The sequence below is a fragment of the Colossoma macropomum genome, unplaced genomic scaffold (genome assembly GCF_904425465.1).
Source record: "Colossoma macropomum unplaced genomic scaffold, Colossoma_macropomum, whole genome shotgun sequence".
In the NCBI taxonomy this organism is placed as follows: Eukaryota; Metazoa; Chordata; class Actinopteri; order Characiformes; family Serrasalmidae; genus Colossoma; species Colossoma macropomum.
The window spans coordinates 1,975,899-2,003,203 of NW_023494801.1; the positions used below are offsets into that span (position 1 = coordinate 1,975,899).

The following is a 27,305-nucleotide window of genomic DNA, read 5'->3' on the forward strand; positions in this document are numbered from 1 at the left end:
TTTAAGAGTGTCTTTGACGTCTGGCTCTTCCTGTTCTAGAAGCAGCTGTTTAAACAGCTGTTAGTGTTAGCTGGATAGTTAAACCAGCTGTTCACAGAAACTTTAGCTTTGAGGAAGTTGTTTTTTGTTTGTTGTGGCTCAGAAAACTGATAAAAGGAAAAACTACCAACGCTGCACAAAGCAGATGAGGAGGGCCTCCTTTTAACTGTCCAGTTAACCCTATTCTGTTTTTTTTTGTCCATTAATCAAATCAAACTACATTTGATGTGATCCCATAATGCACTTTTGGCTGACTTTGTGGCTGCATTAAATTTTTGGCTGGAAATTTTTAAAAAGTGCCACTTTCACTTTTGGCCAAAAGGGAATAAAGGCAGAAAAAAACAAAAGAACACAAATAGGACAACAAAGAGTGCATAAACTGCGCTCAATAATCCGATCATAATCGGATTTCTGCAGTTGTCCGATTATTCAAATGGTCATGTAAACACCATACTCCGATCCAGAAATCTGATTAAGAAATCTGATAAAGAGGCTGGATTTTAGCTCAGTAATCAGATTTCTCAGTGCATGTAAACTCTTACTCTGATTTCTTTCGGATTTCTCAGTCTGAGCATGCGCGAGATCAGACGGTGGATGTCGCGAGATGCTGCAAAACGCTGTTGGAGCGGCGCTGAAACCAAACACGAAATAAAGGATTTAAATATTCTTCATCTTCTAGATGATGTAAGTTCATAATTTAAGGAAAAGTGGTGCGATGTTTTTTAAATAATAGCTGCTGTATGAAGTTTGAGTTTTACGTTATGTTTACGTCACGTCTTCCTCTGTGAGTTTATTGGCTGGTTGTAAAGCAGAAATCTGATTACTGTCTGACTCATGTAGACCTGGAGTTTCCCCATTATCTGATTACTCAAGTGCATGTAAACATGTTGATCTGATTACTGACAAAATCTGATTTTCTGCAGTTATCAGACTATTGAGTGCATGTAAACACTCAAAGATGTGGAATTTACACAATTTTATTACACATAATTGTAGAAAATTAGAAACAGTCACTAAAACCATGCTGTCAGCACAGACATCTTCAAACAGTTCGAACTACAGCGGCTCAACAGTGAAAACATCAGCCGTAATACCGTCGTATGTAAATACCGTCACTACTTCACAGAACACTGGACAGATTTAAAATCTCTGCAGCGCCGACATCGTCTCAGATTATCACCTCAGTTTATCTCAACAAAAACAGAAATCATTATCGTGGATTGTTCTGTGTTGTTGAAGATTTATTTGTTGTCTGCTCAGTTCTGTCCTATTGAAAGCAGATTTGATCAAAAATAAAAGTGTATTGTCTTTATTACCTTATAGTTTTTATGTTTAGTATGTTTGCAGGATCCTCAGCTTGTTCAGTATTGGGTCTGTTTGGATGCTCTGGTGAACTGTCCCCTTTAAAAGCACGGCTGTTTTCACAGGGAAGGGAAGGAAACGGCTCTCATTACCAAACCGCTGGCTGGCTAATCAACATCTGTGTCGTGGAACACTCAATCAGTGGCTCTAATACAGCAGCTATATTTTATTAAACATCACGCGCCAAAACAGATGATGAGTTGACAGAGGCGGCTTTTTAATGAATGTGCTGCGAGATGCCAGTCTGAGCCGAGAGAACGGAGTGAGCTGTCAGCAGTTCTGCCGGTTCCTCCCGCCGTGACGTTAAACATATTGAGCTGTGCGCGTGTGTGATGATGCCATGGTCACGGCAGATTATTCAGCTGTGTGTGTGTGTGTGTGTGTGTGTGTGTGTGAGTGTGTGTGTGTGTGAGTGTGTGTGAGGACGAGACAGGAAACATCAAACAAGATTTTCCAAAAATAAAACAAAAACACAGCACACACATTACTGTCAGTACAGACTGAGCATGATGTTCCCTACAGCTCTCTCTCCCTCTCTCTTCTCTCTTCCTCTCTCTCTCTCTCTCTCTCTCTCTCTCCCTCTCTCCCTCTCTCTCTCTCTCTGCAGGCCTACATTATCAATAATGCTGTATTAGCAAGTTTACAGAGGGGAAACTTCAGCAATTTTTCAAAATATCTACATAATTAACTGGTTAACACATAATCAGAGTGGTTCAGAGTGGTTCAGAGTGGTTTGGTGTGAAACGCTCTGTTCTAGATAAACTTAGCGAGTCAGAACTGTTCACAATGGTGGTGATAGGAACCAGACGTCCACCTCTAAAAGCTCCCTCACAGAAAGTTACTACATGAAATGGTTATGAATTCACTGCCTGATGACTGAGACACTGTTTTATGGTCGTTTTGAGAGGATAAAATAATGAAATTTATTTTGTTGGAGGGGTATGTACCGGTCGATATGAGCTCCCATATTTTATCTGATGTATCACTTTACTATCATCAACATTACATATAAAAACCCAGAAGACGCGTAGAGGTTCACTGGTCGTTTTGGTTAGTAAATAAAATAGCTTGCCCCTGGTTACTGTCGCCACAAGTTTCGGTAAGTAAGTCAGTAAATTTCTCTACAGTGAACTATTTCACCCCAAACGACTCTGAATGACTTTGCCTACATATCAGTTATAGAACTGTGCTGAAATTTGGAAAAATGGTGAAATTCTCCTTTAACCTACAAACACAGAGCTTGTGAACCACCTGTAGACCAATCAGAAGCAACCAAAGCAACCATGTGCCGTGTATGTGACCACACAACCACAGATAACTGGCAGCCTGGCACACATTTGGCTTTCAAGCCTCAAGTCAGAAGGAGTGGATGTTCTGCTCTTCCTGGCCAAAAACAGAATCGGGCGATTTTCACTCCCAAAACACGATCGGCTGGTTTATTTAGATAATTTCAGCTGATCTATGTTACAGTTTTTCACATACATAACAGAGAGGGGGACTCGAGTCAGTGACTACATGTAAACTGACTTGCAACTTGGGTTCACTTTTACTTGGCTTGCAACACAACTTGGACTCGCCCTTAAATGACTCAGAACTCAAGCTCACCCTTAAATCAATCACAGCTTGACTCTGACATGCCCCTAAGTGACTTACAACTCGACTTGGACTCAAAACTTGACTCTGACTTGCAACTTGACTCAGACTCAGCCCTTAAACAACTCGCAACTCGACTTGGATTTGCCTTTAAATGACTCGCAACTCTAGCTCACCTTTAAATGACTCACAACTGGACTCAGACTCGCCCTAACTCGAGCTCAATCTTAAATGACTCGACTTTGACTCACCCCTAAGTGACTTGCAGCACAACTCAGACTCATGCTTTATTGACTCACAACTTTACTCTGACTCTCAACTTGACTCCGACTTAACCCTTAAGTAACTCACAGCTCGACTCAGACTCACCCTTTAATGACTTCAGCCTTGATTTGGACTCGTTCTTAAATGACTCCCAACTCAATTTAGAGTTGCCCTTAAATGACTCGCGACTCAACTCGAACTTACCCTTAAATGACTCCCAACTCGACTCAAACTTACCCTTAAATGACTCCCAACTTGACTAAAATTAACATCAGCCCTTTTCATTGGCCGACACACTGATCAAGCCCTGCTTCTTTGCCCTGATCTAGTCTTTAAAATCTGTCTCAAAGGGAGCCTGTGAAGCTCGAGTGGCTCTGACGACACCTGAGGAAACGTTCAGGAAATACAGACGACCTGAGTGTCCTCGTCCACCGCGACTCGCTCTGGTGTGATTATTATTAGACAATGACCACGTTAACCTCAGAGCAGCGGAAATCCGGCAGATCTCAGAGCGAAAGAATTAGACAAAAGGAACCGTTCAGCACAGAATCACTTTCCATTTTCGTCCCGTGGCATTTGATTAAGAACGCCATTAGCTTTGGTTCAATCTGTCCGTCTGTGACATTAAGTCTATTCTGAGAGATTCACAACATTTGAATGATCATTCAGCATAATTGCCTTTGTATCTGCGGGTGTTTTGTTCTCGCTGACACCCCAGAGATAAGATTGTCCATCTTTAGGATGCTTCATCTGTCATGTTAGGCTGGCTTTACATGGCGAAGCAGCTCCAGGCCTGGAGGGCTGGTGTCCAGTACACAACACACCCACTACACCTGGCAACTAACAGATGAGCTGAGTCAGGTGTGTTTGAGCAGGTAAATCAACAAATTGTGCTGGATGCCGGCCCTCCAGGACCAGAGTTAATGGCAAGGTAACAGCTAGAAAATACAGTTCAAAATAATAAAGTTGTATGCAATGCATTGGTTATTCCACTCGTTATCAACATAATTAGCTGATTCATTTTCATATATAGGATCATTCTGACTATATAAAATAATCCCCAATGTGTTATTTAGCTTACATTTGCATCTTTTTATCATTTTTACACTGTAAATAATTGAAGCAAATTTACAGTGGAAACTCTCCAGTAATCTATTTCAACAGAGCCCCCTAGTGGTCATTCTGCTGGCAGTGTGGAAATCGACTCGGATGCTTTTAATTAGAATAATCAAAATAATTTCCCCCTGTAACTCAGATGAACTAGGACTCTGTTGTCTCTGTGTGTGTGAAATGTTGAGCTGCTGGTGAGCAACGAGGTGAGACCCCCTGCTGTGAAAAACTATTCACACCTCTCCGCAAAGATGGCAAACAGACAACTGCAGCTTTCTTCATATCAGTCCTGCACAACTGACACAATAAACGCACAGCATTTATACACAATAAACACACTTTTATAAATGTTAAAATGTTGCTAACGTATGAAGAAGAAAGTTCGCTTCTGGTTTTGCATTTCCAAAGAAATCTGTTCCATCAGAACAAGAGTTCGAGTTAGAAGCTCTAAAACAGGTGGGAATTGCATTTTACAGCAGACTGCTGGTTCACTCTCTGAGATTCAGGCCAAGTTCATGTCAGAACTTGCCAGATTTAAATGCTGGATTTTTTTTTTGTAAAAGCATTTGGGCAAAGTGACCAGTAGTGTGCTGCTACCGGTCCTAGTTCATCTGAATATTGCAGCACTGGGGCTGGACTTTTCCAGCATCTCTTGCGGTTTTGTGTTTCTATTAATAATTTTTTATTTCTTTGTCTACAGTTTCTTTTCCTATGTCATTATACCAAAAATATATTTAAATCCATTTGACATGTGTTGGTAATCCAACCATGGTGGTGTTTTTCCTTCTAATGTTCTGCAAAAAAATATTGGTACTACATTGGCTGGTGGAAGAGCATATAACTGCTGTAATATGATGTTTAGTCTGATAAACTGAGCTACGCTGTTGTGAAAAACAGCGCGGCATCATGCTGCGGGCCGGCGCTGGCACCGGGAGACTCTGGAAGTGTGGCTGGGCAGATGGCCACAGGCAAAGGTTCATGCTAGCACATGCCCTCCAATAAAGGGACTTGTTGTGTTGTTAATGTTATTGTCTGTTGAAGTCATGTGAATTAGTTTAAGTCATACAACACTAAATACTTGTGTTGTAGCGTGAGCGGCTGTGGGTTTTGTGTTTTGGGGGTCACTGTCAGGGTCAGGTGTGTGGCTAGTGATGACCTCCCGTGCGAGTTCAGTTTTCCGTATGTGCTTTTCTCGCTGCGGGTTCAGTAAAGAGCACGTCTCGCTGCAGAATAGTAGCTACTGCTGACGCCACGATAGCATGATCGTTCTCTTAACTGTGTGACATCTAGCTAGTTAAGCTAAGTGGTAATCAGCAAGTACGCAACATTATTCCAAGAGGCCGTTTCGTTTTGTGGATTGAAGTCATATGTTGTGTTTCGATTGGCTTGTTAGCCTGTAGCGTTAGCCTTAGCGTGCTAATTCTCTCCTCTTTATCTTCTGAACAGGACGTGAAATCGACGTTCTTCCAGTTCGGTGCTTCCATCCAGCAGGAGGCGCTGCTGATGCTGAACATCATGGAGGAGTACGACTGGCACGTCTTCTCCATTGTGACGAGCAAGTTCCCGGGCTACCAGGACTTCATCGCCATCCTGAAGACCACGGTGGACAACAGCTTCGTGGGCTGGGACCTGCAGAACACCATCACTTTGGACGCGGTGGACGGCGACTCGCGCACCCAGATCCAGCTGAAGAAGGTGCAGTCGCCCGTCATCCTGCTCTACTGCTCCAAGGACGAGGCGGCCTACATCCTGGACGAGGCGCGCTCCCTCGGGCTCACGGGCTTCGGATACATCTGGATCGTACCCAGCCTGACCACGGGCAACCCGGACGTCACACCCGAGGAGTTTCCTTCTGGAATGATCTCCGTCTCCTACGACGACTGGGACTACCCTCTGGAGGCGCGGGTGCGGGACGGGCTGGGGATTATAACCACGGCTGCGTCGGCCATGCTGGAGGAGTTCGGAGACATTCCCGAAGCAAAGACCAGCTGCTACGGGCAAATGGAGAAGACCAAACTACCGCCCAGCGCTCTGCACAAGTGAGTGGACCTGAGGGTGCTGGGGTCAGGCTGTGAAGGCCTGGCGCTTTATTATCCTCTGTGCATTAGGACATCTCAGATTTGGTAGGATTTAGTTTAAAAACACACTGAGTACTCAAATGTGGCTGGAGGAGCTGTTTGCACTGTAGAGGAGTACAGAGAATAATAATTAGACATAACAATAACAATAAGAGTTTTATTTTGGCCAAAAAAGAGCTGCACGCTATAGGACACTTGGTAACACTTCATTTGAAGGCTACTTACATACTGACCTCATAACACACAGCATAACATATCATGAATGCAGTCACTGTCTCTATTTTTGTCGTTTTTCATTTTTTGGCGTAATTTAAAAATACCAGCTATTTTTATTTATGTCAAAATTTCATGGTAGTCGATATAAATGGCTCAGAATTGCCTACAATAAAATCTCTTCACATTAACTTGCATTGAAAGTTAAAAATGTTTTTTTTAATTTCCTGCAAAGTTACCATCTTGGAGAGGTATTTGTCTGTTAGGGGTGACAAGTATTGAATAATGTATTTAAAAAATATATTTTTAAGTGATGCTTGAGTATTTATGAACAGTTGCAGAGAACTATTGCCTTTACTAAAGAACCCTTGAAGAACCGTCTTTTTTAGAAGTGTAGTTACAGAGTATGGCAGTATTCACAAAACTGTAACAAAAAAAAACAAACTTAAAGTTAGTAATCACGTTTTTTGATATAGACAGTTATGTCAATTACGTCACTTTAAAACATCGTCATCTTGTGATTACTGACACAAGCTGTTCGTAAATACTCGATTACTTTTTTATAAATATGTTATTCAGTGTTTATCATTTTTCATTTTTTAGTTTGAAAAAAACAGCTGCCTTTTATATTATGTGAAAGTTTCATAATGACCGATATAAATGGCTCAGAATTGCCTACAACAAAATCTCTTCACAATAACTTGCATTGAAAGTTAAAAATGTTTTTTTAATTTCCAGTAAAGTTTACAATTTGCAGAGGTTTTTGTCTGTTAGTGACGGTAAGCACTGAATAAAGTATCTAAAAAATATAAAGCGATATTTAGTATTTATGAGCAGAGTATGTCAGTATTCACAAAACTGTGGGAAAATCATTTTATAATGTAAAAAGCAACCAGGCTGCGTTTTTTGAGTTTCTTGAATTGTCAGTTATGTCAGTTACAGTGTCGCTTACTTCAAAAACATCTTACATCATCTTGCGATTTCTGACATAAGCTGCTTGTAAAAACTCAAGTGCTGCTTTATAAATATATTACTTAATGCTTATGCGTGTGTTATGAAGTCCCTATGAAAGTAGCCTTTAAATAAAGTTGCTGAATGTTATTGTAGTTGATTATAATAAATTTGATAACTCTTTGCTGTAGGGTGCTCTTCATAAGGCTACATGACACCTGGATAAGCTTTTCATGATAACTCACATAACCCTACATAAATGTTTATACATGCTTATTTTAATAAGCTTTAAGTCACTAAAAAGGTTGCATTTGCCAATTTTGATCAAATTTTGCTAAAGTAGTCTTTATGGCAGATGATGCCTATTAAAACAAGCATTTATAAACATTTATGTAGGGTTATGTCAGCTGTCATGACAAGCTTATGCAGGCATCATGTAGCCGTATGAACAGCGTACAGCGTAAAGCATAGATCTGTGTCACAATGCATCAGTGTGGTTTTACATCCCTCAAGTATGTGTCACAGACAAAATACCATATTATGCTTATATTGCTACTCATTGCGAAGTCTTTAGGCCATATTAATGCTTTTCCCTATTTGCATATGCATTTGCATATCTGTGATATCAGTATTGCTAAGGCTAATTTTGCAATTATCAAACGATACATTGTGCACTCGCTGTGCGTTTTCTCGCCGTCTGGCTCGCGTCTGGTCTGCTCCTGCACCCGGACAAGATGAGTAAGTGGCTGCAGAGGCGAGAGAGGCATTTATGTGGAAAACAGAATATTGAGGCAGTGAGGTGGAAAAAAAAGATAAAAACGCCACCCAAGAGGTCTGAGAGAGAGAGAGAGAGAGAGAGACAGAGAGAGAGACAGAGAGAGAGAGAGAGAGAGAGACAGACAGACAGAGAGAGAGAGAGAGAGAGAGAGAGAGAGAGACAGAGAGAGAGAGAGAGAGAGAGAGAGAGACAGAGAGAGAGACAGAGAGAGAGAGAGAGAGAGAGAGAGAGAGGTGCAGACTCAGTTTATGCAGAATTCATAGTTACATGCTGTTAATGCTGCGGAGCGTCTGGGAGTCGAGGCCAGTGTAACGAGAGTGCGTTATTAGGAGGGCTGGACATGGTTTTTCCAAACATATGGACATTTGAACATCCCTTATTTGTTTACCAGAGGTCACACCTCGGGCTGAACGACATGGGGAAAATGTCTAATTCCAATTTTTCTGCCCAATATCGTGACTGTGATTTAACCCTTGTGTGGTGTTGATGTGTGTGTTACTCAGTGGTCTGCTGGACCCACCATATTATTGTTTATTTAAATCAACACAGCCATAACAGTTTATGTAAAAAATACCAGATGTTTAAAATATCACAAGTGTCCAGCGTAGGGTTCTCATTTAGCAGCTGTAGCCAGTCAGCAGCCTGTCCATGTAGTCCACCCTCACACACACACACACACACACACACACACACACTAACAGCAGGCCATGTAGGAGGAGAACAGAGTGAAGGACACAGCACCTCCACACTTTTACTCCCCGCGGGTTCACCAAACACCACATGTGTAATATAAATGTGTGGGGGGTGAACAGAGTGAAGACACTGAAAATGGGTTATTTTATATGTTCTTCACAGAAAATGATCAAAGGCCAAGAATCTGAGGTTGGAATAATAATAAAGCATCATTTTTTCTTTTGGTAAACATTGAAAATGAGGCCCACAGACCTGAACACCACACAGGGGTTAAAATGTGGTTCTGTAAATGAAGGTCCAAGCCTGGTGTTTTGGCCAACGACACCACCGTATCCTTTTCTAGCTTGAGGCTTTAACTCTGCTATTTATGCCAGTTAGTCGTGGTTGTGATGTCACAGCACACACGTGTATTTGTTTGCTTTTGATTGGTCTAATTCATCTACAGGTGGTTTACAAGCTCCATGATTTTAGGCTAAATTTCCCCACATAAAATAGACAACAGTGTCAATTATGTAATCATTAAAACTGTAACTATTGCAATTTGAAACTTGTACTCTTTTTTGTGATTTTAACTCCTATGCTCTAAAAAATATGGTTCTTCTAGGGTTCTTTAGTAAAAACAATGGTTCTCTATATAGGACCATGAACACTCATTTGTATTATTAAATGGTTCTTTGCATGGTGAAATGGTTCTTCAGATTGATAGAGAATATGCTGTATATGGTTCTGTATAGAACCTTTTTCAAAAGGGTTCTTGTGGCATGTGCCCGCCCCCCGGGCCCCGACGATGTCATCGTCATGGCCCGGGGGGCGGGCACATGCCACAGTTCTATATATCACCAAAAAGGGTTCTGCTATTGTCATGACGTCAAGCTTGTAACAGTAGAAGAATGCTTTTTGGTGCTATATAGAACCACAACACATTCTCAATTAATCTGAAGAACATTTCACCATGCAAAGAACCTTTAAGTATGCAAATGGTTATTTGATTGTTTGTGGTTCTATATAGAACTATTGTCTTTACTAAAGAACCCTTGAGGAACCGTCTTTTTTAAGAGCGCCCTGCATTTTATGTATCCCTCCACCATGAATGGATTTTAAGGCTAAAATGTTCTCATAACTATCATAAACAGTGTCTCAGTCATCAGGCAGTGAATTCATAACCATTTCATGTAGGAACTTTCTGTGAGGGAGCTTTTAGAGGTGGATGTCTGGTTCCTATCACCACCACTGTGAACAGCTCTGACTCTAAGTTTCTCTAGAACAGAGCGTTTCACACCAAACCACTCTGAACGACTCTGTTTACATCTCAACCATTTAATTATGCAGAAATTCCTCTTTAAACCTTCCATGTTAAACCTTCCACAATTTACATTCACAAGTATATATCTGAGTCGCAGAAATGGGTGTGAGTGCGTCTGCAGGGCTTTAGGAGCTGTGAAAGAGAGCAGTGTGAGGAGTGAGTGGAGACGGTTGTGCAGCAGCTGTGTTTCTGCACTATAGGAGACGGTGGCAGCGTCCATACCCCCCCGACTGACGAGGGACGACAGAGCAGCGGCGCATTTAATGAGCATCCTGGGAACGACAGAGAGGCAGAGTGAGAGATAAGAGAAAAGACGAGAGTGGGAGAGAGCAGCGGATAGGGAGGGAGAAAGAGTGAGAGAGGGTGGTCTGTAGTGTTCTATATCGCACACAGGCAGCTACAGCAGTGGTTCCCAGTGGTTCATCTCCTCTGCAGACCAGTTTCTGCTCCACCATGTTGAAGGTTATGAACTTTCACTTTGACGTGAACGGACTTAAACTTTCCGATAGGGAATGTAATCAGATACAGGCGTTTACACGGATATTATTCTCCTATTTAACGGATTATTTACAGGATTACCCACCTCGATCGTCAGATAGAAACTGTATTCTGAATGGCCTCAATCAGACTAGACTGTTCTGACTGAGGTGTTTACATGGATGCATTCTATTCTGATTGAGCTGATAGTCGGATTATTAACAGATTATCACGCTGCAGGTGAACATGGCTAAATATAATCATCTCCCCGATGCTGATCATATGTTTAAGTAAATATATGCCAGTACAGATATGATGTGATAGGTGTTATCATGCATCCCTACTGGGCTGACATGGCCATGCGTGTCATTTTTGAGATTTTCAAAAACAAATTTTTTTTGTAAACAGAACAAAAAGCAACATTTTCAAAAATATCTGTAAAAAAAATATAAACAAAGTTTTGCAGAGGAAGCTAGACGTTAAAGAAGCTAAAGACTAAGACTGAGCTGTTTCATACTGCAGTGAGAGAGAGAGACAGCGAGAGAGAGAGAGGCAGAGAATGAGCTTGGCTAATGTGCTGGGAGAGCTCTCCAAATGTAAAAAGCTCTTGATGAGCCCGGTACTTTGTTCTGCTCGTCCTGCGCTCGTCTCTGCTCCCCGGAGGAACCCCGAGCGCTCTGCAGCTTCCTGCCGCACGCCGCCAGCCCGCAGCCTGCCTCAGCCATATGCCCCCAACACTACGGTTGCCAGCGGAGGGGTGGGGGGGCACAGTGAATTGCCCCATTTACAGCGGAGCGAAGCTGCCTGAGGTCCTCGCTCCAGCGCAGGTGTCCGGCTCACAATCATCCACACGAGATCGGCGCAGATGGTCAAAGCCTCGGCCAGAGAACGGCTCTGGCGCGGCCAAAGCAGGGGAGGATTCATGTTCTGGCTGGGGGCTTTTATCATGGAGTCAATGCCGATCATACACGGCGAAGAAAAGGGGGGCTGGAAAAGACAGAGCTGCTGTATAATCAGAAAGCAGCAGATTATTGAGTGAAATCACCCATAAATGGAGAAGAACTGCAGCAACCCTGTTCTGATGTACCTAAGCGTTTGTGTTTGTTTCCCCCACCCATTCAGCCAACTTTGGCTATATGGACAGTATGGTACATTTTGAAGCAGAGCAGTTTAACATACTGCACTCTTAAAACAGCACATTCTTTTTTAAACGTATATTTATAAAAGTATTTGTACATTCAAGTCACATTACATCTGAACATCTCACCCTTCCCCAAACTTCCCGCCATCTCATAACATAAAACGTCAGCTCAGAATGACATTATTGCAAAATGTACAATTGTCCCAGAGGCAAAATCATGAAACATAGTGTGATTCACTTTTAAATTGAAATTACTAAAAGAAAAAAATAGAATAATAATAATTAGTGTTGCACTGATACGATACTGTATCAGTACCAGCGCCGATACTGGCAACGCAATATCAGTATTGGTGATGGGGAAAACAATACATATATCATAAACATCTATAACATATAACATATATCACAAAGCAATTTCTGACACATGTATGCGCGGCAGTAGACACAATGCCAACACCACGTCGGCGGTGTGGGACGAAAGGCAGCAGCAAAAATGTCAACGCAGAATCTGTAACGGCAGTTTTTGGTGTGAAGAACGCGCTAACAGAGCCGCTTACCTGAACGGCTGAGCTGCTTCTTTCTGTATCACTAGTCTGTCGCTGTGTGGTCACTTACAGTCTGAGTTAATGTTGTTGAGAGAGCTGGAGGAACCGCCAGACTCTCGGCGTAGTGATAGCATTTAGGCTTGATTTAGCCTTTAGCAGCCCACTAGCTGGCGCTGTGCGTTCACTAGCTCCGCCTGCGGTGCATGCTGGTCAGCTGTATCACTCAGCAGATGCACGTATGAGTCTGATGACTTGAGAAATCTGGATGTGAAACAACATCCAGCTCCGTTTTTGAGCCAGAGAAGCTGCTGTGTTGATGTGTAAACACCACAGGTTTATCTGAACACTGTTCAGCTCTGTGTATAACTGTTTACACAATAAAGACATTTTACATTTACTTAAGTTGTTAAACACGGTTCTTATTACTAATTACTTAATAGTAAATACTAAATATATACAGCAAATAAACAAAAATAGGTTTTCTTAAGTATCTATTAAATATAATCCAACAAGTAAATACCATCTGGCCATCCAATTAAAAATGTAACTGTACAACTGTTTATTTTTCTATCTGTAGATAGGATTTTTTTTATATTTATTCTTCCTGTTATATTGTTTGCATCCTTACTACTGTCCTGTGTTGTGTGACTGCTACTGGATGCTAAATTTCCTTCAGGATCAATAAAATATCTATCTATCTATCTATCTATCTATCTATATCAGGACTTATAGGTGAGTTAGGTTAGATAGAGTTAGTATCAGTATCAGTACTCTGTTTCTTGCTGATGCTAGAGGATCAGGTATCGGTATCGGAAGGGAAAAAAGTAGTGCTGGTGCATCTCTAGTAATAATAACAATGCTGCTGATAATAATAAGTAAAAAGAGTAAATAAAAATAAATAATTTATGTATTCAGCACATTCACAGGTGGAATATCAAGGTGCCGACTCAATATCTACTTCCTCCAAAAATTTCAGAAACAAATTCTATATGTTAAAAAAAACTTTTAACTCAAAATGTGTTAAAAGACACAAAAGTGTAAAGTGTTAAAACAGGTAACACAAGTAAAGCTGGGGTTACTCTACACGACTTTTACCCTGATTTTAGCCCCGATTCTCTGTCTGGCTGAGTCTGAGCTGGTCGGCTCTAGTCTGCAGATTTTTGGGTCATTTAGAGTCGACAGCTGGAGAGAGAGTTGTGTTTGAGGGGCGCGGACTCAGATTTACAGCCTCCCGGTCGCGTTTCAGAGCAGTCAGAGTTTATTAAACATTTGATGTTTTTGACCCAACTCTTAGTGAAATCTAGTGTAAACTGGTCAACGACTCAATCTGAGCAGACTCCTGTAACAGCCAATGAAAACTGAGAGCACAAAAGAAGAAAATACAGCAAGTAAACAAAGAAAATGCTGAAAAGTCACTCACTTGTTTAATGAGCTGAGTTGAAGGCACAGTTGAGTTTATGTATGTTTAAAACTCTAAATAGTCATTAATCCATGATCCTCTCAAACATGTTTAACTGCTGGGATGTGTCTATGGCATTTTGAACACTGGGATCATGGGAAATGGAGTCCTGAAAGTCAGTGAGAACAGAAAGATCAGACAAATAGAACAGACGAATCTGGAAACGTGACAATCTGATTAGTTGGAACAGACAAAGTAGCGCCACATTAAAAATATACCATAGAAAACTATGACTTTTTGAATTTTTCACATACTGTGCTGCATCACATCCCATTAAATTAGACTAATTACACTCCCTTTGTAATCAAACATGCAAGGAAGTGTTTTTTAAGTACTGATAATATTCACAATATTCACAAGAAGACAATATTGTGACATATTGTGATGTTATTTATCACAGTAATGATAAATATAGCCATAAAGCTCAGCCCTACTCCTCTGTTATTGATCATTTGCAGAAGCCCCTTAGTTACTGTTGGTATATCTGTCTTTACACTGCAGCCAAGTTTGTCCTGCACTGTTATTTATCACTACTAGAGATGCAAATTTTGGCAAATTCTTTCAACAGATAACCGTCTGTGATTAATCACTAACCGAAAGACCTAAAATCATAGCAGTGTGTTTTATATAAACAAGCCTAAGGTAACAGATATATTAATAACGTAATGTAGTTTAGTTATATTTACCTCATATTATTAACCCAAGTGTAACAACATATATGATCTGGCCTGGCCTGGCTTGAAGATCACATTTCCCTAAAAGTATCACATTAAAATGAATTTTAAATTAAAACGAATGAGTGACTATTGAGTTTCTAATGAAATCTCCTTTGTTATTTTCAGTATCGCCTGGAAATGACGCAGATTCTCTGCTCATCACTGCAGGCGTCTCCTCACCTAATTGTTTTGTCTTTAGCAATTTGCAGCCAGAAGCGCAGTACAGTAAACACATCCGCCGGAACATGTTGTTTCAGAGGGAAACCGGAGAAAAGGGCGAGTGGACAACAGGCTGCATTTCATGTTCTTGTTAAAATGGGGCGTCAGAAGTCGGGGTGAAATATGCCGTCCCCGAGCAGAATTTTCTTTTATGACAGATTTATGACTCTCATCTCAACACGGGTGAAAAGCGGACCTTAGCAAAAAATTTAGCCCCCATATATCAGTGACGAATACTGAAATTACCTGTCAACAGGGGGAGAGGCAGGGCGAGTCACTGCCCAGTCCTGTCCCAGTGCTGTGGGGGCCAGTGGGCTGCCTGTCAGCCGCGGTCTTTAGACTCATAGATTCCAGGAATAAAGGGCGTTTAAAGTAGGAATGCCGATATCCGGCACTTTTTATACGATGCCAATACATAAACATTTATATACTGTAGAAATTGGGACTGAATATATGTGGATTAGCATATACAGAGACATATAACATTAATTTCTGAAGGTTACAAATGCAGAAAAATGAACAAAATGCAGATGTGTTAGTTCTGTAACCCAGCATCACCTAACATTCTGCTCTTTTGGAGTTCAGTATAAATATCAGTTTGAAATATTGACTAAATCTAATGTTTTTCAACCTAATATCTGTCCTCTACATCAGGAGTACACAGTCTATTAATATGGACGATAACTTTGACTCACTTTCCTTTATGTGCAGTACTGTGCAATAGTCAGAGACCACCTGTCATTGGTCTCTGAGTCACACAGATTCACAGTTTCAGCTCCTCAAAGAATCTGCAGACACACCTCCAAAGTTCAGTCTTAGAAGCTGGTTGATCATTTTCTGAAGTAATCAAACACATTCAGTGGTGTTGAGGTCTGGACTCTGGGGTGGTCAGTCCATTGTTCAGCTTCTTTGTTTGATGTGTCCGTCTCCTTTTCTCAGTGAGGCTCTTCTTGATCAGCTACACATCCTTTCAGATCCACAGCGCTGAGTCGTCTTCTCACAGTGGAAGGATGGACAGAAACACCTGTGGATGTTTTCAGATCTGATGCAGCTTGATTTTCTCCTCTCTCTCAGAGATGAAAGCTTTAAGTGCTGTTTATCTGATGGAGGCAGTTTTGGGGTCGACCAGGTCTTCCAGGTGGTTGTTAGGAGGCCCATTATTAAATGGCTGGTAATGAAAAAAGGAGACTACTCTCTAAAACCAGTTATAATTGAAGCCTATTAACTATATGCGACAGATACAGCAGATAAAGACTAGGTAGAAAAGCGCTGCAGTGTTCCTTTAAGCTCTGCTGAAGAGAGGACAGTGATATGAGTTCTGTTTTCCAAAGCGGTCCAGCACCACCAGGGAGTCTACAACATCGGCCACTATTACAGTGACCTTTTCTCCCCGAAAAATAGCCGAGATGACTTATGCTTCTCGTAACGGCTGAATACAGGACGTCTGAACTTTACCTACCGAAGATGACAGGAAATTTTGTTATGGGGAGGTCAGTGATGACATCATTGGCGACATCATCTTCGTCCAAGGCCTGAAATATCCCCCAGCCTCCCCGGGGGTTGACTTTTTTTCTTCATATTGTCGCCGCGTCCCCTGCAGGAATGCTGGAGCTTTGTCATATGGCTGTGGTCACACTGCATTAGAGCTGGACAGGCCAGGCCAGACGAGCGCCGAGCTGTGTGGGGAGCAGAGTTTAAATAGCTCAGGCTCCCCTCTGGACTGCTGTGGCTCTCCATAATGTCATACAGCACCGCCGCACAGCACACAGCACCCGCACACATGAACACCAGGCCAAGAATGAGCCAATCATGCTGAACCCACTGCTGTTTACAACTTAGTATCATTTAGTATGGAGCAGGGGTCTCCAGGGGTCAACAGTGCCCACTGCCCGGTGCCCCTGGCCACAACATTTCACATTTTGGCCACTAAAACTGCAGAGTCCATGCAGTGGCTGCTCGCCTTGGAGATTTTGTTTTGCATTCTTTTTCCTTTTTAACAAACCCATTTTTTCAGACCTGGAACTAATCAGATAATCAGATTTTGTCAGATGTTGTGGTGACTGTCAGGTCAGGTTTGGCTGGAATTTTCAGACCACATTGCACCTCTTTACATATTGGCTCAAAAAGAAGGTCTAACTCGATGTTTAGGCCTCAAAAGATCTCAAAATCAACATTAAACCGACGGTGACCATCGTAGATAATTCACTCACATCCTCGGACGACGCGTCCTTCACCAAGTTTTGACAGAGTTCTCTTTGAGTTCTCTTTAAATCATCAGATTTATCCACTCAAAGCGACACCCACACTATAAAGTGTTCTTCATGCATCGCATGCAATTACACATTTCCACCAAAGAGGTCTCCAAATCCCCAAAACTTACACAGTGCAGCTTTAATGAAGGATTGATTGGATGAAGTAGATATCGGATGGTAACTGTACACTCTTAAAAAAGATGGTTCTTCAACGGTTCTTTAGTAAAGATAATGGTTCTATATAGAACCATGAACACTCAACCATTTGCATGATTAAAGGGTTCTTAGCATCGTGAAAGGGTTCTTCAGACTGATGGAGAATGTGTTGCATATGCTTCTATATAGGACCTTTTTGAAAAGGGTTCTATGTAGCAACAAAAAGGTTTCATCTATTGTTACGATGTCAGGCATGTTACAGTAGAAGAACCCCTTTTGGTGCTACATAGAATCCTTTTCAAAAAGATTCTGCATAGAACCATCTACAGCACATTCTCCATCAATCTGAAGAACGCTTTCACAATGCTAAGAACTCTTTAATCATGCCAAGGGTTCTTTGAGTTCTTTGTGACAGAACCATTTTCTTTACTAAAGAACCCTTGAAGAACCATCTTTTTTAAGAGTGTATATGCTGGACTTTCTTGAGGAGAGTGCTGTGAATGGCAAAGTTAACACAGACAAAACAATCACAATGGATTGTTTATGTGTTTGTTTGTTTGTATTTATTTTGATGTTTGTGCTTTTTTGAACAGACATTTCCTGCCCAGATAAACAGCTTTATGTATCATTTACTCAGACGCCTTGACTTTTGCACAGTGCTGTATATTGTGATGCTTATGAATGCAGCCTTTTGCTTATGAATGCGTGTATGTATGTGTCTGTATGTGTCTGTAGTGGCACTGCTGATGTTCTCTCTTGCCTGAAGGACTGAAAATCATATTATAAATATGAGAGGAGCTCTTTGGGACGTTCTTTGGGAAAACTCAAACATCAGAACAGGACTCTTTGAGTTTGTAGACGCCTTCTCACCACACTTTCTCCTGAAATGAAGTGTATTTATAGTGAGTTCGTCCTCCTTTACAGCCTCTACTCTCCTGGGAAGGCTTTACACTAGATGTAGGACATTGCTGTGAGGATCTGATTGAGCATTAGTGAGGTCAGGTACTGATGTTGGATGATCAGTTCTGGATCACTCCAACTCATTCCAAAGGTATTGGATGGAGCTCCATCACTCCAGAGAATACAGTTCCACTGCTCCACAGCTCAATGCTGGGGGGCTTTATACCCCTCTGGACACTGAATGTGTCAGCAATGCTCTGTTAGAAGGGCTGTCTGGATACTTTTGGACATGACTTCATATCGTAACAGAGCATGTTATCTCCTCTGCTTAAGGTAGTGAGGCAAACACAGCACATCTAAATATATACAGTATTGCATACAGTAAGAGAGGCTCATGCAGAACGGTGTGGTGCACTTACAGTAATGCTGGAGTCGTGTCCCTTTGACAGAGCAGTGGAAGGATTAGCTCCAAAGAGCAGGTGACGGTGGAGGAACCGAGGCATAAACAGCGGAAATGGACGTGCAGGCATGTGAGCAGAGAGTGGAGGAAGGCATCGGTTATGCAGGGCTGACAAAAGCCAGCATGTTGGGCTGGTGTTTTTGTTTTAAGAACTTCAGGCTGGAAGGACTTTAATTGACCTGAATCTGTCCTCCAGGGAGAAGAGAACACTCTAACTAACAGCCCTCACTCACTCACGCACGCTGTTAGGCCCATATTGCCTGTTGGGGAGCGTAAGCAGGCTTGCCTTGGCCCACTTTGGATCCGAGCTCTCAGTAGTGCAGGGATACGATGTGCACTCAGGCTGCAGCTGTGGTTGGGTGCAGTGCAGCACCGTTCTGCAGGAGAAAGAAATACTTCTGCAGTGCACAGATTGCCAGAAAGTGTGCCTTGATGTGGCTGCGAAAGGTGCTCGTAGTGCCTCATTCGGGTTACTAAAATTGTTGCCACACAAACTGGGGAGAGGAAGGGAAGCTAAGTGGTGTGAGACTTGTGATTTAGGGTCTCTTGGCTCTAAGATCGCTCTGATAACGCTCCATCCCGTGAGTCTAACACATGCTCAGCTCAGCTACCAATGTAGTCAAGTTTAAACCATATATACATGGTCTAAAGTATGTGGACACCCCTCCTAATTCTTGAGTTCAGGTGTTTCAGCCACACCCATTACTAACAGGTGAGTAAAATCAAGCACATAGCCTTGTAGTCTCCACACACAAACACTGGCAGTAGGATGGGTCGCACTGATGAGCTCAGTGACTTTAAATACGACACTGTCATAGGATGCCACCTCTGCCACAAGTCAGTTTGTGAAATTTCTGCCCTGCTAGATCTGCCCCTGTCAACTTTAAGTGCTGTTATTGTGAAACGGAAGCCGCTCAGAGCAACAACAGCTCAGCCACGAAGCGGGAGACCACGCAAACTCATGGACTGAGTGCTGAAGTGTGTGAAAATCACCTACCCTCTGTTACCTGTACTGCCTCTGGAAGCAACATCAGCACAAAAACTGCGGTCGGGAGCTTCCAGAAATGGGTTATCATGGCTGAGCAGCTGTACACAAGCCTAAGATCACTATGCACAATGCCAACCGTCGGCTGGAGGGGTGTAAAGCGCCACCACTGGACTCTGGAGCAGTGGAAACGTGTTCTCTGGAGTGATGAACCAGCTTCTCTATCTGTCAGTCTGATGATGAATCTGGGTTTGGTGGATGTCAGGAGAACGTTACCTACTGGAATTCATAACAGTACAGTTTGGTGGAGGAGGGATGATGGGCTGGGCTGTTGTTCAGGGTTTGGGCCCCTCAGTTCCAGTGAAGGGTGATGTTGATGCTGCAGCACAAAGACATTTTACACAGTTATCTGCTTCCAGCTTTGATGCAGCAGTTTGGGGAAGAGCCTTTCCTGTTCCAGCATGACTGAGCCCCTGTGCACAAAGCAGCTCCATAAAGACATGGAGTGACCAGTTTGGTGTGGAGGAACTCCAGTGGCCTGCACAGAGCCCCTGACCTCAACCCCACTGACCACCTTTGGGATGAACTGGAACGGAGATTGTGAGCCAGGCCTCTCGTCCAACATCAGTGTCTGACCTCACAGATACTCTTTGGACTGAATGGGCAGAAATTCCCACAGACTCACTTCAAAATCCTGAGGAAAGCATTCATAGAAGAGTGGAGACTGTTATAGCTGCAAAGGGGGGCAATTCCAGATTAATGCCCATGGTTTTGGAATGGGATGTCCAGCTAAAGTTTAATGGTCATAACAGGCTTTAGCCACATTTGGAGCAAACAATTCTCTGGAATGTGATTGTACATTAAGATTTCCCTTCCGTGGACCTAAGGGGCCCAAACCCTGAAAAACTGCCCATTATTTCTCCTCCAACTCATTCTACTGCCAGTGTTCGTCTATGGAGATTACATGGCGGTGTGCTTGATTTTGTGCACCTGTTAGCAATGAGTGTTGGTAAAATAACCAAATCTACTAATTTGAAGGTGTGTCCACATACCTTTGGCCACATAATTATTAGTTGCAGTTCTTATAATAAGCACTCACCCAGATGCAGAAAAATGCTGTGTATTGTAGATGTAATAATCAAAAAACAGTGATTGAGCAGGAGAACAGTGTTTTCTGCAAGTTGAAATCCCCCAAAAGTTCAGCGAGAACATTATTTATGTCTGAAAGTTACAGTACAGTTTTACTGTTTGTGCACAAATTACAAAACTGAACTTTATGCCCACATTTCAATTTCAGTCAGTGTGTCTGAAAGTGGCATCATGATGTCCTCAGGTTTCATCATGTTGTTGTCAGATGGGTTCGCGAAGATGTGTCTCAAAACTGGAAAACTGGTCACTCAAAATTCAGTAAATAATTACTGAATACGCACCTGTCAGTGTAAAACAAGCAGACGAAAGAGCTACTGAAATACATTGTGTTAAAAAAAATCATAATTATGTGGACATCCACCAAATTTCAACATCTCCACACACTTAAAAAGATTTTTCTTCAAGCGTTCTTTAATAAAAAGAATATTTTATATAGAACCCGTGAACACTCAAAGAACCCTTTGCTTGATTAAAGGGTTCTTTGCATCATGAAAGTGTTCTTCAGATTGATGGAGAATGTGCTGTAGATGTTTCTAGATGGAACCTTTTTGCATAGGGTTCTATATAGCACCCAACAAGGTTCTTCTATTGTTACAAGCTTGACATCGCAACAATAGAAGAAAACTTTTGGGTCAAAAAAGGTTCTATATAGAACCATCTACAGCACATTCCTAAGGACCCTTTCATTCTGCAAAGAACCCTTTAATCATGCAATGGGCTCTTTAAGTGTTCATGGTTCTATAAAGAACCTTTTGCTTTACTAAAGAACCCCTGAAGGACCATCTTTTTTACGAGTGTAGAGACAGAAAAGTGCCTGTAGCTTCTTACAAAAAGAGTAAATGATCTTTTGTGATTTTTATCAGCGAGTTCATTCACGCGCACTCGATAATCGATCATAATCAGGTTTCAGCAGTATATGAGCATGTGTTCAAATTATAATAATGTTTATTTATTTTAAAAAACGGATGTATGAACTTGTTTTTTATTTGTTTTTTACTTTTTAATATGTTTTTGGGTCATTCTACAGAAACGCCCACTTTTCTCTCTCTCCTTAGGAGTCACTGGTGTTACCGATCCTCATTGGTGTTACTCATAATAAAGGGAACACCAGAGACATTTTAATGAACAATGCATTTTACTGAATGGCTGCTACGGAGCATCAAACCACATGTCGTCAATCATGGAATATCCACTAAAATATGGAATTTAATCCATTTGTATTCTATTTTATCACAACTTAAGAATAAAGTCGGTCACACCAGTGACTTCAGCTAAAAGCTTCATATGAAATCATGAGCTAAATGAGAAAATCTCTGATAACTGAAAGACACAGTGGACTCACCATGGGCTTTTCTTCATAGATCCTCAGAAAACAGGTAAAAGGAGGTCAAGTGATGTCATCAGTGTGGCTTTTATTTCAAAATAAGAGATTTTTGTTACACGGTAACACCAGTGACACGACTCCTGGGGACTTTCATTATATATTCTATAATATTTATTTGGCATTTGTTTTCTTTGTCATTTAATTTATATGTTCCATAGTCATGTATAGATTATTGTAGTTAAAATTGCAGAAAAACATGTTTTTTACCTCAAAATATGGCCTCAGCCTTCACACATGGCTGTGGGGTCGAGCTCTTCTGTGGTGCCTGGAATTCTATATGATTGATTTAAAAACCAATATTGCTAAATTGAGGCTGACGAAGGTGTAATTGTTAAAATAACTAATTTGTTTATTGTAAAATATAAATAAATTGTAACCCTAACATGTTTTTTTTATAAGTGTAATATATCTGTAAACACTAGGGACACAAAAATGGCCGTTTATGTAGAATGACCCTTTTACATATATAATACTATAAATATTTACATATAACATTTTTATACATATTAAAAGGGTTTATCTTTGTTATCTAATATTTGACTTATTTTACATAAACAGTGTAAATTTTATATGCCCCCCCCCACCCCTCTAAAACTGGACCCATCACTGGTTACAACATGGGTGTTCTGGCCTGGCACAGTGAGGGCCTTCTCTGTTCTGCAGTGCTTGCATATCATTGGGAGGCTTAATTATCAATTCAGTCAAGTGCACTGATGATGTATGTGGCTTTTAGCAAATGAACCGAATGAGGAGATATTCTTTAGCACTAATTACAGAAACTCTGTGTATGGGGCATGGGGGACGGCCTGCCTCGCTTCATGTCACGGCTCCTGGTGGAACCGGCTAATGAAGGAGGCCTTGATTTATCCTCACTCCATCGCCCAGAATGCACAGTGCAAGCATGCATGGAGACCTCCCTCAGCTAACTGCTAAATTTCACTACATGTGCTTTCTCCCCACAGGGTGTAGAGCACACAGCAAACAGGAGCCTGATTAAAGGGATTGTTTATGGCCCAGTCCCATTTCTTATTTTTACCCCTACCCCTTGTTTTTGAGTGACACCCTAACCCCTTAGAACTGAGTTACAGGGTAGTGGTTGAGATCTTCCCTCTGAAATGGGACCCTCAAATAAAAAGAGCATCACTTCATTAACAGCTACCAGCGCTGCTCTGTAGGCGACCCTGCCAGTCTGCAGTGACAGCAGAGGAGGGTAAAGTTCAGCTCCTCACTGCTGGGCTTTAGTTACATTTAGGGCATCATATGCCTTCAAAGAGGGGGGCAATTATTTATTATCACCCACCCCTAATTCTTCAGTGATATGAAGCTGAAGTCAGATATTCTCCAGATTCTTGTTCGAATTTTCCCGTTCCACCTTAAATGGTGCAGCAGTTATGTTCTGGTGGCATTAAACTAAGATGATATGATGGTTATTGTAATTTTTTAACAGAGAAAATTCTCACATTTGTGGGTTTCTTTGGTCTCTTGTTCTCCATCTTGCTGTTTTTCTTTTTTTTCTCATAACTCTCTGTTTGGAGTCTCTGAAAAACCTCTGTTTGGAGGGTCTTGTAGCTCTAACACTTCACTCTACCCCTCTATCTCAACAAGAATCAGGACACACTACCACGTGAACACGCAAAACAGAGGGCTAAGGGCTGAGTGGTAGGGGCGAGGGGTGAAATGGGACTGGGCCTGTGAGGCTATGCTGATCATTACAGTATCTTCAAGAATCTGTTCAGTGTGTTGATATTTGTTTCAAATACATTTTTAAAAAGGTTTTTGTGGCCTTAGAAATGTCAAGTGGCGCAACCACACATTAATAAAACTGAAAATAAACTAGTAAACTGTCATAAACTAGTCTTAGTACTTGGACACTTGTATAAACCTTTGTCCTTAAACTCAAGATTAGACATGCTTTTTTAAAAAAATAAATAAACATTATTATAATAATAACACATAGATTTTTGTGGTCGCACCAGCTGACCAGCCCAGGCATGACACAGAATGACCACTTTTTCAATATTTGTAAAAAAGGCTACTGACCGCAGCAATGCACTTTGTAGGTCTTCTTTATAATGCAATGTCCTGCCAACTCATTCTTAAACTCGTCCTTTCTTGTCGGTTGCGCCACATGACATTCAAGGAATTCAGAATTTACAGACAGGTTTTTGAGTCAGATATTTTAAAGCGCACTATTTTGCAACCTCTTATTATTTTAACCCTCTACTGCATGCAGTATGAGAGTAATTCAAAAAATCATTTTTATAGCATAAAATCAACCTGATTATTAAATTCAAAAACATTTTAAATAATAATGTGTGCAGGGGTCCTTTTGGGGTACGTAGCCCTGAGGCAACATTGTGCGACAAGGAGAAGAAATTACATAAAGTCGTGTTTCCTGAAACGGTGAGATCTGGCATATGACTGGCTGAATCCATTCCACTGCCCTACAGTGTTGCTTCAAGGCAACAAAGAGACGTCTGCAAATTCTCATAACAAAAAAAAATGATTGAATGTCAAAAAAGAGGTTTAAAAGTGTCCACTAAGAGATACTGTGACCAAATACATGTTTTTTATTAACTTACTCAAACTCTTCCCTTTATTATTAACCCTGTCATCGTCGTTAAATGTGTATATTGCTAGTGTAAAGTGAGGAAAATGGGTTTGTTGCCTAGAGGCACGTTGTGCAGTAGAAGGTTAATGGTTTCGAATGGTTTCATAAAACAGTGCCAAATTATCTTATGTAGAATGTTATATTGGCTTTTATGCATATCTGATGGGGTGTTCCAGGGATGGACATGTTAGTTAGTTAGTTGAAAACTATTCAATTAATACCCCTGCTGGGCACCACACACTGGATGCATGCAGTGTTTAAAAAGAAAAGTATAGAGAATTAAAATAATTTGATTGAATGAATTTGATTTGAACTGAATAGGACTGTGGTTCCTCTCAAGGTTTCTTCCTCTTGCTCTTGGGGAGTTTTTCCTTGCCACCGTCGCCATTGGCGACGCTCATGGAGGCTCAGACGCACTTCACTGCCCTCTGGTGGAGAATAGAGCTCAGACATCTCATGGTTCTTAAATATGAGTATGTGTAACATATAACATAAGCTAGTTTGCATATTAATCTGTTGTTCTATTTGTATATATAACGACTGTTCAAGGATTCGAGCATTTTGATTTATCTCCAGTATGAACAGTGAACACTGAACAACTGCATGGATCATAAAAAAGAATCTGTAAACAAGCAAATAACAACAGCAACAGCCACTTTATTTATTTTTATCCCAATTTTTTATCTTCCCTTCAGTTCCTTTGTGCATGAAAACTGTACTCTTTATTTTTTTGCCAGTTCGCCCACCCTTATACTATGATGTGGGTTTTTTTCAGTTGATAGGTGGGACGTGTCGTCATGGAGGAAGGGGTAAAGGTGTGGACAGCAGAGGGGAGGTGGACACGGGTTGTTTGGCAAGACTGCAGCTTTGGCCAGCTAAAGCCTGGAAAAAAGCCCAAATATGAGCCAAACCGAGCGTGATTCCTCTCTCTCTCTCTCTTTCTCTGTTTCCATCTGTGGTTCTCTGCTGATGTCCACAGGGCAGACATCTGTAGGCGACAGGCCATGACGGGCTGGGGCTTCACCCTCGTGAGCCACCATGCCAAAGCTCAAATTGAGACGTGTAGAAAGTTCCAGGCTCCCCAGTAATTGGTGGAAAGGTAAAGTCAGCACGGTGATCCACGAGACAACAAGGCGTGGCCAGGTGTGGAAGCAGGCCTAAGCTGGATACCTGCAGGCCTACTGAGAACGGAAACACATCCCATGAAGACGGAGAGTTCTCTCATTGTTCTCCAGTCAGGACTCAGTAGTCTCTGAAAATCCTAGCAGGGTATGAATTGGTGGGTGGGGGGCTTTTAGCCAAAAGCCCAGGGGGGCCAATCCAGGTCCTGGAGATGTATCGGCCTGCAGAGTTTAGCTCCAAACCTAATCAAAACCTCATCAGTATATATTCTGGTCTGGATAGAACCTTTTTGAAAATGGTTCTATAGCACCAAAAAGGGTTCTGCTATTGGTGCAAGCTTGACAGCTTAGCAATCGCAGAGCCCTTTTTGGTGTTATTTAGAACCATTTAAAAAAATGTTCTATATTGAACCCAAATCAATCTGCAGAGCCATTTTACCCATTTTACCATGCAAAGAACCATTTGAGCATTAAATGGTTCTAAATAAAACCATTCCCTTTACTAAAGAACCCTTAAGGAACTATTTTTTTGAAGAGTGTACACATGTAAGTGTATATTCACAGAAGGGTTCCATGTGATTAAAGACAAAGGTTCTTTAGCGTTAGCGGTAGCCGGCTAGCTTGAGTGGTCAGGAGAGTAGAGGAGGCTGAAGACTGACCTGTTGCTCTCTTGCTGTTTTGAGTATACACTCTTTCTCTCTCAGCTCCACTCTTCTCTCATCTTCTCTTTTACTTTGCAAAGTTGTGCACATAAACTGTGATGCTGTGCTACTGACCAGCTAAGCTAGCTCACCAGCTAGTTCTACCAGAGAACTCATAGAGAGGAGAATTACCACCCCGTAATGTCATCCAGGTTTCTCAAACGCTAGAGGGCGCTCCTGAGCGAGTCCAAAATGAATGGGTTAAGATGGAGCATTTGAGCAAAATCACAGTTTATAAATGCTGAAACATTTTTAATATAAAAGAATTCATTCATTTCAGCATAAAACATTTTAACACTGATGTTTTATTTCTAAGAGCTCTTAAACTCGAGTTATAGGAGTTTAAAACGGCGCCTCATGAACGTCCATGACGTCTGTGAGCGCGAACAGCCATTGAGCTGCTCCGCTCGCCAACCAGTCAGCACTCAGTATCAGTAATGCCACCGATCTACTGCCCAAAACTTGTTTACTGTAGAATAAAGGAAACACAGGTTTTCTTTGCGTTTTTAGTGAAACTCATCCTTCTACTTTCTAAAATTAAAGGAAAGTTCTGGTTCAGTGATTAGAAACTATTTTAACTTTTCATTTTTAGTCGTTGAGCTCTGTTTACTCCCATTTATTGAGGACTCGCTCACAGGCGCCCTC

The 27,305-nt window shown here is 41.5% G+C and overlaps 1 protein-coding gene across 1 annotated transcript in view; it reads left to right on the forward strand.

Moving 5' to 3' along the window:
* The window catches only part of grin2aa (glutamate receptor, ionotropic, N-methyl D-aspartate 2A, a), a 265,381-nt gene that overhangs the window by 137,069 nt on the left and 101,007 nt on the right, over positions 1-27,305 (forward strand). Inside the window, exon 3 of the mRNA XM_036590374.1 lies at positions 5,815-6,407. Coding sequence (XP_036446267.1) covers positions 5,815-6,407 — 593 coding nt within the window. The remainder of the gene's footprint in view (positions 1-5,814; positions 6,408-27,305) is intronic.